This window comes from Centropristis striata, chromosome 18 (assembly GCF_030273125.1).
Source record: "Centropristis striata isolate RG_2023a ecotype Rhode Island chromosome 18, C.striata_1.0, whole genome shotgun sequence".
NCBI lineage: Eukaryota > Metazoa > Chordata > Actinopteri > Perciformes > Serranidae > Centropristis > Centropristis striata.
The window spans coordinates 9140652-9153136 of NC_081534.1; the positions used below are offsets into that span (position 1 = coordinate 9140652).

Consider the following 12485-nt stretch of genomic DNA (forward strand, 5'->3'; position numbering starts at 1 on the left):
TATTACTTTGCCAATAGCCACCCTCTGTTACATCCTTTTTGAGTGAAATGATCAATAAATGTCATATGTTTCACTTTTGGTGAAGTTTTTTGTGTGTCCTGCAAAACTTGAAAAAATGAGTTAGCTGATTATTTCAACAGGGTGACGACATCACTATAATTAACGTTTAAACAGCGTTCTTGCTTCCGGTGGATTAATTAATGGATTAATAACGGACACAGGTGTCCACGTATTATATCGGGAGAATTAAGTTCGTTTCCAGCCAATCAGCGGGCAGAACCGGAGGTCACGTGTTACCAGGCGGAACCTTGAACCACAACGCAGCAATGGCGGCTGTAACCTCCAGTAGACCGTACCATATTGTTGTTTTCGGTGCTACAGGGTTCACCGGACAGTTCATTGTGGAAGAGGTCGCCCGGTGTGCTGCAGAGAGTCCCGGTAGCTCTCTGAAGTGGGCCGTGGCCGGGAGAAGCAGACAGCGTCTGGAGGACGTGTTGAAACGAGCCGCGGGGAGGCTGTGTATGTGTTGACATGGTGAACTGAAGCTAACTGAGACAGCAAACACTGCAGTGTTTGCTTTCAGGCTTAAATGTCTTGCTGCGTTTATGTCACTAAAAGTTAACCCGAAATAAAAGTTATTGTTGTGCTTCAAAGCAGTTAGCTATCTTTAGAAATGACCAGCCTGGCAGGTTATTGAGCAGTGCAGCTTGTATTTAAACTCATACTGGCCAGAAAGTGATTTTACAAAGCGAAAGGAGCTGCATTTATTTATGCTGTAATCCCAGTAATTCACAGTATCGATGTACATGCCAGGCTTCTCCCAAATACATACCAGAGCACTGACAAACCTGATATACTGTAACAAGCATTTAACAATATAAATATATTCATGCATTAATTAATGTCGGATATTTCCAGAAGTAAAACCAGAAGCCAGAAGTAAAGGCATCTCAAAATTGCTTTTCAGTCTACCTAAATTATAAAGTGTTGCAATGAAAGTATGCCATACTATAGGTCAAGTTTGGGCTATGTGTGACTTGTCCACTGTAAATTACTGAAATATTATATTTTTCCTCTCTTTTGTCAGCAATGCCAGAGCTAAGGACAGATATTGAAATCATTGTGGCTGATGTGTCTATCGAGGAATCGCTTGCTATCATGTGCCAACAAGGCCTGCTGATTCTCAACTGTGTGGGACCTGTAAGTATGTCATTCAGGCTTTGAAAGGGGTTGAAACATAATAATCTGTGTGATGATGTTTGACACAGGTTTATACATTAGATTGAACCCCACAACACTTATTTATTGTGGTTTGTGTTGAACTATTCTTTCTTCTGCCTATGCTCCTTTTAGTACAGGTTTTATGGAGAACCAGTGGTCAAAGCTTGTATAGAAAATGGAGCTCACTACATAGACATCTGTGGGGAGCCTCAGGTAAGAAGATAATGGTTCATTTTTTAATGTTTTTTTCACATGTGGATGCACTGTGATTGTATATTTCTATTTGTTTAATAGCTTGGTTATTGCTGCTATTAAATTGGACTACCGAGTCCTGTTTGCATCTGTGACTGGACATAATGGTTGTTACAATCAAATGCATTTTGTTTAGTGTATCTGTGGGTTTCCATCTCCTACAGTTCCTGGAGCGCATGCAGCTAGAGTACCACACTAAGGCGTTGGACAGAGGAGTGTATGTGATTGGCAGCTGTGGCTTTGACTCCATTCCTGCAGACCTGGGTATCCTCTACACACAGAAACAGTTCAAAGGTAGGAAAAAAAGACAGGCCATTGTGGATCAAAAGCCTTGAAATGGTTTACTTGATGAAGGTAAAAAGTTTATATTTCTAGTGGTTGTTTTAGCCCTCAGTATATCAAGGTGTACAACACTAGACAAACCAAACACTGTACATTGCAGTGCTGTATTTCAAACCTGAAGCTCATATATTCAATTGTGATCTTGATAAAAAGTACTTTTTTTTTTAACGTCACCACAAATGTGGAAAATCAAATTTTCATTCCAAGTACATTAATACATTAATCGATAACATAGCCTCAAATATTTTTGCTTTAATCTTTACAAAGACTAACAGTGGCAAGATTGGGTAAATGCAATTGAATTGTTTTTAATATACTGATATGTTTAGCTGAAACTTAATATTTAACTGTGATTTTTCTTTGGGATTACAGGAACACTGACCGCTGTGGAGAGCTTCCTGACAATAAGCAGTGGGCCTGAGGTAGCCTGAACATTTACAGTTTCTACAGTGCATGATGGGAAATGTAGTCAGACACTTTCAACCTTTTAAAAAGTGAAGTGATGGTTGTTTCGGTGTCAGTTGTTACCTTGAGCTGTCACTTCAAAGGCACAGTTGGTAACTTATCACACATGGCATTTATAGAAAATGTTAGAAAATATTAATGGAGACAGTTGAATACTTATTGTTTAAAGTTGTTTGAAACATAAATTAAACAGAATGTGATAATTTGATAATAATTTGAGACATATATTCAATTTAACTGTTTTTATTTACATTGCAACTAAGCTGCAGTATCAGAATTTGTCTTTTCATTAGTCAAGTTCCCAGTTCGCAGCAGGCTGAGGTCACTTAAGTCAGTCAGAAGAAATTAGTCATCTATTCACATTAAACCTTTGGTGTTTATTGAGTGGGAAATAAGGGTAAGTTTGGCTTTTAGTTTCCTGTACTGTGACATAATTTAAAGTTGTCCCACTCTTGCAGGGCTTTTCTGGCCACGATGCAACTTGGCAGTCTGCTGTGTATGGTTTCTCAGACAGTGGATCCCTCCGCCAGATGAGGAAGAAGTTTGGCCACCAGCCGCTGCCTGTGATCGGGGCCAAAGTCAAAAAGAGGTAAAGCTATAACTTAGCAATTACTGTCTGGCTACAGCACTTTACTTTGAGTAATAACATGTTGATTTGAATGTTGGCCAAGCGATTGTTTTTCTACGTTTTACACTTGACCTACATTTCAGTAGTTTGGTTCCAAATATTATTTTAATAATGATCCTTAATTTACAGTATAGTGCAAATTTCAGCAAATGCGATCATCACCAAATGCAACACTGATTCCAAAAACGTTGTGTAAAATGTTATTATAACGGAATATGATGATTTGCTTATATATTTAAATGGTAAATTGTCTGCACTTATATAGCGAGTTTCTAGTATTTGTGACCACTCAAAGCGCTTTACACTACAGACAGCACTTAGTCACCCTTTCACACTGGTGGCAGAGGCTACCCCAATGGTGCCACCTGGAGACATTTGGCGTTCAGTATCTTGCCCATGGGCACTTTGACATGTAGGCTGCCATGGTCTGGGATTGAACCACCCACCTGATTAGTGGGAGACCTTTTTCGGAATTTGGTTTGTAATTGTAATTTAACGTAATGTATGAACATGTGGTTCAGATGTTATTTTTAGGAATCTTTTGAAATGAAAGCCTTAATTTTGACTTGTCACGCCATGAAGCCTACTCTATGAGAGAGGCATAAAATCAGCTTAAAGTTACAGTATAATAATCCAGCACAATTGGGGATAAAAAGTTTCTGCAGGATAGCTGTATATTGTAGACTATTACTGCCTGGAAGACTGACTTGCATTCAATGTAATGACATTTTATTGGAAGTGGGGCCTGGCAGAAATGGAGAGAAAGATTTAGAAGACCATCATTGGATGAAATGAGCTCAAATACTGTTGTGCTGATGCTGCAAGCAGAGGTAGATGGTGAGTGTTGATCACTTTGCTTTCTCGTTTTGTAATTTGGTTTCTATGTTTGTGTGTCCAGGGGGTTTATGTTTTTCAGTAAGGAGATCGAGCAGTATGCCATCCCATTTATGGGCTCTGACCCCTCGGTAGTCAAGAGAACCCAGCGATTCCTTTACGAGGAGGAACAGCAGTCACCAGTAAGATATCATTTGTAATTCCACCTTACATAATGTTGATTCAAAGTGGCTGTACACAGAAATTCAGAGCATAGTGATTAAGGGTGCTAACACACTTAAAAAAACGGCAGCAGTGGGGAGAGCTAACAACATAACCTGAGGGAGGTCCCTTTTATGCTTCTCCAACAATGTCATGTGTCGGGTAGGTGTCATCAGTTATAACAGCTGTATGAGAGCAGTGCAGCAGAGTGACGGTGAGTGGGACACAAACAGGGACTCATATGCGCTTACATGCACAACCATTTGTTGATGCTCTGATTAAAAAGCACACTTGAAGAGCGTGACTTCACTCTCTGGTCAGGGCTCCACTACATTCCTATATCTTTAAATAGAAAATAGCTGATTACCGCCACTATAATGTTCTGAATGTTGTTTATTGCCCCATTGAGCTCTAATTCAGCAAACTCTCTGAAATGTGTTCCAAGTTGTATCTGCACTCTGGGCTAAATGACAGTATTTGTATGTGAAAAAGAGCTCATGTTTTATTTGCTCTGGAAGATGCCTCTGGTCCCATTCAGACCATTTTCTACCAAGTGTGGCCCACGTCGGGCCATTCACAACTGTTTATCTTACATAAGGCGGGTTTGATGGGATAACAGGAAACTGTCAAACTAGGCAGCGCTGATCACATTTAAACCAACATTCTCTTATTGTGTTGCCTATTTCTTGCCTCCAATGTTTTCAGGAGCACATTTGTGAAACTGTTTGGCGGCCATGTTTTTCCAGCTTGAAAACAGACCGAGCACTGCCCCAACTTGTATGTGTCACTTGTGTGCTACGTCACACATTTGTTTTGATTGTTGTAGGCATTTTGGTCAGAGCCCATTAACCCATTTAGGCCTAAAACGCCTGGAAAAAAATGCCTGGAAAACCCATGGGCGAATAAAAATCCTATGCATAATACTAATACATGCCCATTAGCAAGATGCTAACATGATATGACCATTGGAAGAACAAGACATAGTCCTCATTATCCTACTGTAATAAAAAAATAATTATCATAATAATAATAATAAATAATAATTATACATTTTATATATTGCACTTTTCAGGGTACTCAACAACGCATAAAGTACTATAAGACATAAACAGTCATGATTTCTTATATCATCATCAATTATTATTATTATTATTATTATTATTAATAATAATAATAATAATAATAATAATATATTCTTAATAATAATATTATTATTATCTCCAGATGGCCACAAATCTGTCTGTTCTTCGGTGAAAATATGTCGTCTAAAAACATATTCCTCATCCATAAATGCCGGTCGATTGGTTCCGAGGGTTCAAAGTCCGGATCAGCAATTAAATCACCAGTGCTGTTTTCATCAAGATCGCTTCCGTCACTTACTTCTGAGCTCCTCCGCTCATAGATATATATCTATATAGATAGATAGATGGATAGATTTGCCTCCACTATAGTCGTCTTCCGCCATGATTTCAAAGTTCTGGAAAAGTCCCATGTTGCATTGCGACACTCCCGCATGTATTCTGATCATGATTCTGATGCATTTCATTGGCCAAGAGACCGAAAATAGGTGGAAAAAAATACAAATACTACAAAATGACATATCCGCTGTCCCGGCCTTAATGGTAGAGTAACGCAACAGCGCTCCCGGTTTCAATGGTAGAAATGCGGTAATGCTTTCCCGCCTTAAATGGGTTAATAACGCCCCTTGGAAATCTCAAAAACAGCTCATATGTACAGGCTAATATGCATTTTATTATGGTGATGCCAGGTAATTAATCACTTGTTCCATCTAATCTATTGTCAAATTCTAATTAAATATTTAATTCATTATCCGTAACCGCTTATCAGAACTCAGGTGGTGGAGCTGATCCCAGCTGACATTGGACGAGAGTTGGGGTACACTGTGGACAGGTCTCCAGACTGTCAAAGGGCTGACACATAGAGACAGACTATTATTCACACTCTCATTCACTCGGGAGTAAATGCCAGGAGTTGAGTTTTCACAAAGACATTATTAATCAAAGTACACAAGGCAAATTGCCTCAAGTGATTATTATGACTAGTTGCAAATGTAGCATTTAAAAGGCTGTTTTTGTTTTTGTTTTAAAAAAATAGTTTCTCATAGAGTTTCTCATCGTGCTCACTCCATATAAAAAGCATCTCACTTCCAGCAAATTTGACTTAGAACAATGAAGACAGAACGGTATCTGTTTAAACCAAAATATATGGGGCACGGACTCGAAGAGACGCGTCCGCAGCAGAGCAGCCTAAAGCTGCTACACTGACCACAGAAAGAAGCAGAGAGAAAGGTGAAGTGTATAAGCTCAGCTAAAAACACAGAATCAGTGATGACCTTATCTTGACTTCACCTGTTCAGTTGACTTTAGCAGCTTATATAACAGACATTGGACTGTTCTGCTGTCAGTTCAGACGTGAACTCACCACAGACACTTACATCCTTTTTGGACTTACAGCACTGCATCACTGCAGAAATAATATAGATGGAACACAACTGCCAATCAGACTTATTTAACTTAAGTAAAATAAATTTGCATTTAGAAATGAATTATTGTGGATCAATTATTGTGTATTTTGTGGGTCCCACCCACAAAATACAGCTCACAAAACATTTGGATTATTGGACAAACATTTGGATTTGCGAAGAAAACTTTTTGGTTTTCTCACAACTTTGACTTGACTTTTCACTTAAACAATATAAATAATGAATAAAAGTCAATAATTCCGTGTTTGTTTTTATATTTGCTATAAAACATTTTAAATCACCTATTTATTTTTCTTGCAATAAAACATTTTTGGAATGCAGTGTCAATGGTTTTGCTCTCAAATCACTGTTTTATAGCTGTGTAGAAAGTCTTGTTCTCAAACTATATTATTAACTATATCTGTTCTGTTTGATTGCATAATTAAGACACAAGTAATCCCATCTATTTTTTCTTACAATGTGACTGTCTCTCTTCCCTCTGCCCACAGGTCCAGTACAGCGCCTACGTTGGGATTGGTGGCCTGTTCTCAGTAGTTAAACTCCTCTGTGGCGGCCTATTCTTCTGGTTCTTTGTGAAATTCAGCCTGGGCAGGAAAATCCTCACCACGGTAACTAGATTGTTCACCAACCCGCCTCTGTTTGTCACGTCTACCTTGGTATTTGTGTGGTAGTGTACTGTAGTTCATTTTAAGGAAGCAAGAGCTTTGAGACTTAAAATGGTTGTTCAAAGCTTTTAGATTTGGATGAATGTCCCCGTTAGGTGTGGGTATTTAGCCCGAGAGCTCCTCGTGTTAAATGTGTCTGGGATACTATGTGATGCTTGCAAGTGTAGGAATGTTTCGAATCAACATTGATTAAATAGTATTAATGCTTCACTTGTGAGCACTACAATTCATGATAGCAGTCTCACATATAGAGTAAATGGAGTCTGTACTGTACTGTACTGTATGGACTGTTATTTATATAGTCGCAGTTCCTTACAAACTTATCTTATAATTCTGCTGTTAACACAAGTTAGTGACAATTCATTGTTTGTGATTGTTTTTTTTTTTCTCTTTCCCAAAGTTCCCATCACTCTTCTCCTTTGGCTTATTCACAAAGTCTGGTCCAACCATTAAGCAGGTAACACAAAAAACTGTACGAGTGTCATATTTGTATTATGTATCCAGAGATGCATAATACATAAATAACATAAACAGGCTGTGAAACATTGCCTGCAGTAAGGAGCTTTGACACCAAGTGACAGGAATCTGCCAATGTTAGAACGTCTTTGGCTGATTTACATGAGAGATTTCTGTGTTTTAGCTTTCGATTATATATTGGGACGCTGTGCCAGAATGCATCAAGTGTTTTAACATCAAATATATTGTTGCAAATTATTGCATTCTGTTTTATTTAGGTTTTAGACAATGTCCCATCTATTTTTTAATCTGTTGTCGTAGTGGAGAAATCACATTTCTTACGTAAAAACTCTTTATATAGAAAAGTTTACGAGATGACTTTTATTACTTTATTGTTTAGTACCTTAGCTATACATATTACACAATATAGGTTTATAATTTGCTCACTGTTATAGTGCTTACAACCATAACAGCTCTGCTGACATCTTGGGGAGTTTTGTTTTGATGTACAGTATGTTGTGCTGTGAAACCTTGTTTCATTTTCATTGACTCATTCAGTCCTTCACTCATGAATATTTCTCTTCTCTCAGATAGAAGACACCTCTTTCAGCTTGACACTTTTCGGGGAGGGCTACTCAGAGGGTACTGATCCCACACAGGGCCGACCCAACGCTAAGATCTGCACTCAGGTCATGGGAGCAGGTAAAACTGCCACAACTACAGTCTGCTGATGTGTAGCACACTTTTAGGCTTTTTCCACTGCCTCCGGGTTCCCGGCCGGTGCCTGGCCAGTGCCCAATTGTGAACTTTTCTTTGGTTTTCCACCGCCAAACGGGAAAACGGGTTCCACATCGGCATCAACTGTTACTGACTCGCTAAGTCAGGGGCGGGCCTATCTGACCAACTCATCCAACTCGGTGCAGTTGAAAGAGACCAACTAAAACGTGTATCATTCATTTATTTGATTTGTTTAACTGCAATGTGTTTGATACGGGCTAGCTTGCTAACGTTATCGGCCGATCGTTAGCGGCCAGTCGATAGCGTGCTAATGTTAGTGGCCTATCTATAGCGTGCTAGTAAGACCAAGACCAACTCGGTGCCGTTGAGAGAGACCAACTAAAACATGTATCATTCATTTATTCGGGCTAGCGCTAGCTTACAACAAATTTCAACATTAACATCTTACATTCAGTGTTAATAAGAATGTATTCAACGTCCATAGTGATCAAGATGAGCAGCACAGATGTGTTGTAGAGACATGTAGTCTGCTGTTGTTATTATACTTGCCAAGAAGGCGGAGACATATACAGGTTCAACAGGTTCGGATCGGGTTGGCAAGTTGAACTAACTGCGAACGACACGAGAACTGGCTCTGAACCAGCTGGGCACCCGCCCTTGGTCGAAAACCAGCTTTATAGGCTTCTAGGTCTGTTAAATATACAGTATTGGTGTAAAGATTCATCGTTCTGTATCAAAATCTCAATGATCAATGATGCAATGTCATTAGTTTGTCGATACATATCATTATCTTATAGATGCGCCTTTAAAAAAAAAAATACCACTTCATATTTATTTTTGTTATTGAGAAGAATATACAGTTTTTCATGTAAATGTCTTTGTGTATTATTTGGACATTGGCAACACCTGTGCTTTTAATGATCTCAAATAGCTGGATTGAGTATCGGTGATAGTAGGGTCAATCTATTAAATTCTGTTTAAATATTATATTAATTATATATTGAACTTTTGAACATTAACAATTTTGGAAATTTACATTTACTTAAAAAAACTGTTAAGAAAGCATTGCTTTAGTCATGTTTGGTATTGTCTTATAATGATCACAGTGAAGCATACAGCTTGTTAATTGAACACTGTGTCAGATAGGTACTTGTTGCCGGCTGATACCCAAAGCAAGGATTAAAAAAGTTGGACACCAAGACCTTGAGAAACGCCATAGAAAAATCCAGGCTGCAATTTGGTATCAAAAACTATTGAGATTTTAGATTTCTACAACAAGTGCATTTTTCGGCGAATGGATGGTGAGCTCTTCTGTTCTGTAACTGCTTATTGCCAATATACAAGGGGAAGTTTCTGTGAGGCTGTGATTGTCCTAAAGGTCAGGTTCAGGTACAGGCCATTTTAAATTGGACTCAATTGATAATATCCAATTCATCAATTCCTGTTTTCGGGAAATATTCAATACAACTGACAAAAGTAATACATTTTACATGCATGAGTAAAGAAATGTGTTTTTTTGCCAAACACTGCATGGCATCATCATAAAGTGGGAATTTCTGTAGAGAGGATACTTGTGGGTACCCTAATAACCCATTTGTATCCCACACGTCAAGGGGTCAGTTTTCCGTCGCTAAATATTAACATTACTTTGGGTGAAATTAAGCCCCATTCCATTCCAACAAGATTGCATCGCATAGCATCCTTAGATGTCATTCTCCGCCATTCTTGTTTCATAAGATCCAAAAATCAAATCAAAATCAAAATGACTTTATTTATCCCCGAGGGGAAATTCAGTTAGTCTGGTAGAAACTCTGTTAGAATGAGACAGCCTGATGGCTGTAGGAGAGAAGGATCTTTTGAATCTCTCCGCCCTGCAACAGAGAGAGAGGAGCCGTCCACTGCTATTTTTTTGGTCCATAAAGGTTTTGTGTAGCAAATGATCTGGGTATTTCAGGATGGCCTGGAACATGTTGACAGGTCATCTCTCCACCACCTCCTCCAGTGTGTCCAACCAGGCTCCAACCACAGAACCAGCTCTTTAGACCAGAACCAGCTCTTTAGACCAGTCTGATCATCTCTGTGTCTGATGCTGCCTCCCCAGCAGACTGCAGCATAAAACAATACACTACCACCACAGACTGATAAAACATCTGCAGCATCTTACTACAGATGTCCAGAGATCTGAGCTTCAAGAAGAAAAAGAGGCGTCTCTGCCCCTTTTTGTAGAGAGCGTCTGTGTTTAGTCCAACTTATTATCCAGGTATACACCTAGATACTTAGAACTTGGCACCACCTCCATGTCCACCCCACAGGTATTCACTATATTCATCTTCTCTGTAGCTTTGAAACAAAGCTTACTACAGCATCTGAAAGAAAAGAAAAGACACTAAGGGGATGAATACCTTGAGATCTCAATGTATTTTTCTAATGACATGGCTGCAAAATCTCCATGTTTGTGTTTTTCTTCTGATCCACAGAGCCTGGTTACGTGGCTACAGTTACTGCTATGGTACAAGCAGCCGTGACCTTGCTGAATGAACTGCACTCTCTCCCCAGGAGGTCAGTTAAGTTTGTTTTCTTTTGCTTGTGGTTCCATTACTTTGGCCCTCTCTGTTGTAAATGGGAAGATTTGGTGATGATCTTCTCTCTCTCTCTCTCTCTCTCTCTCTCTCTCTCTCTCTCTCTCTCTCTCTCTGTCTGTCTGTCTGTCTGTCTGTCTGTCTGTCTGTCTGTCTGTCTGTCTGTCTGTCTGTCTGTCTGTCTGTCTGTCTGTCTCTCTCTCTCTCTCTCTCTCTCTCTCTCTCTCGTTATTGACAGGGGAGGCGTGTACACTCCAGGAGCTGCCTTCTATAAAACCAGTCTCATCGACCGTCTCCATAACCGCAGCATCAAGTTTTCCATCAGAAACTACCCGTAGCCCCTGGAATACTCTCACCACCTTCCACTTCCAGTATATTGTTTTGGTTCTGACGTCCACTGGAGATGTGCCTGACCTTTCATCCAGTCATCATTTCAGCTTTCACCCTGACTGAGACTGTAAAATCCCAGAATCCTAAAGCTATTGCTTTCTGTTTATTGGTTAGTCAACTAATTTACTGATTAGTTGAATAATCACATTAAAAACACTAGTTTTGGAATGATACAGGACTGTTCAGCAGCTAGACTGAGCCTTCTAGCACCCTGTCAACAGTATCATCTATGTTTTCTAATCTATGAATGTAAGAGAAAAAAGAGTGAAATTAATTTATGCCTTTTAAGTCAATTTAACAATTGTGGGGAAAATGTGTAATACATTAAGGACATTATCTTGAAGATAAAGTCTGGAAATATATATATATATATTTTAATTATTATTATGGTCAACACTTTCATTGAAAAGACCAAAAACAAAAATGATTGTATCCTACTAACAAGCATCTGTGCATCTAAAGCCTAATATATCCTATTCCTCTTAGCCATAGAGCTCCATTGATTTCTGAAATCTAAAAACACAACAGCAAAATGCTGCAGAGACGACATATTTTTGTAGGCCAACCCAGAAGTTAAGATCCACAAACATCCAATGGGATTTGTCCATTGGGTTTTGGATTGTTGTAGAAAATAAGCTCTGTGTCAAACAATATGCTCACGTGTTTGGTTCAGTTAGATGATCTTCACCAATTAACTGTTTATTTTTAAGCATAAATGTTATTCCCAGGAGTTAAAAGCATGAGCTCAGTGTCCTGCAACTGCCTTTTTAAAGACACATGGAAGCTTCAAAATAAGAAAGGTATTTACTCCCTTATTTAATGGCATAGAACAAAATGTAACAATCTTTGAATGTTGCATGAGCCACAGACCTTATTTCAGGCATTCTAACCCAAAAACCATTCTAACACACATCGACTTTGAGACATGGAAACTGGAGTGTGAAAATGCTAACTCATTTCAGGGTTTTAGGACCTCTTTGTAAAACTCCATGAGCCATACTGTTGCAGAGCCATGTTCCTTTGTTACCGGGAACATCATTCACTTCACACTGTAGTTTATTTGAACTCAATCACAGTCTCCTGCTGGGGAAATCATTGGTCTTTTCATCTGATTTGGTGAGACCAGTCTTATAATTTAAAAAGTCCTTTTTGGTCTTTATACTTAATAATCACAGTAAATGCACAAAAGAATAAAAACATATCATTTGTAA

The 12485-nt window shown here is 38.9% G+C and overlaps 1 protein-coding gene across 1 annotated transcript; it reads left to right on the forward strand.

Annotated features, from left to right (window-relative positions):
• The first annotated feature begins 312 nt into the window (after window positions 1-312).
• LOC131991434 (saccharopine dehydrogenase-like oxidoreductase) lies at window positions 313-12485 on the forward strand. The gene is made up of 12 exons (XM_059356891.1): window positions 313-519; window positions 1088-1200; window positions 1354-1434; window positions 1638-1767; window positions 2188-2237; window positions 2739-2869; window positions 3807-3924; window positions 6935-7054; window positions 7512-7568; window positions 8158-8269; window positions 10783-10864; window positions 11123-12485. Exons 1-12 carry the CDS (start codon window positions 327-329, stop codon window positions 11220-11222), a joined length of 1287 nt encoding a protein of 428 aa, XP_059212874.1. The 5' UTR covers window positions 313-326; the 3' UTR covers window positions 11223-12485.

Excerpts from the sequence above, each read along its gene's own strand:
- LOC131991434 (XM_059356891.1), top strand. The coding sequence starts at position 327 with ATGGCGGCTGTAACCTCCAGTAGACCGTACCATATTGTTGTTTTCGGT. Across the intron at positions 2,870-3,806 it reads GGGGCCAAAGTCAAAAAGAG|GGGGTTTATGTTTTTCAGTA; the intron begins GTAAAGCTATAA and ends TTGTGTGTCCAG. Across the intron at positions 10,865-11,122 it reads CTGCACTCTCTCCCCAGGAG|GGGAGGCGTGTACACTCCAG; the intron begins GTCAGTTAAGTT and ends CGTTATTGACAG.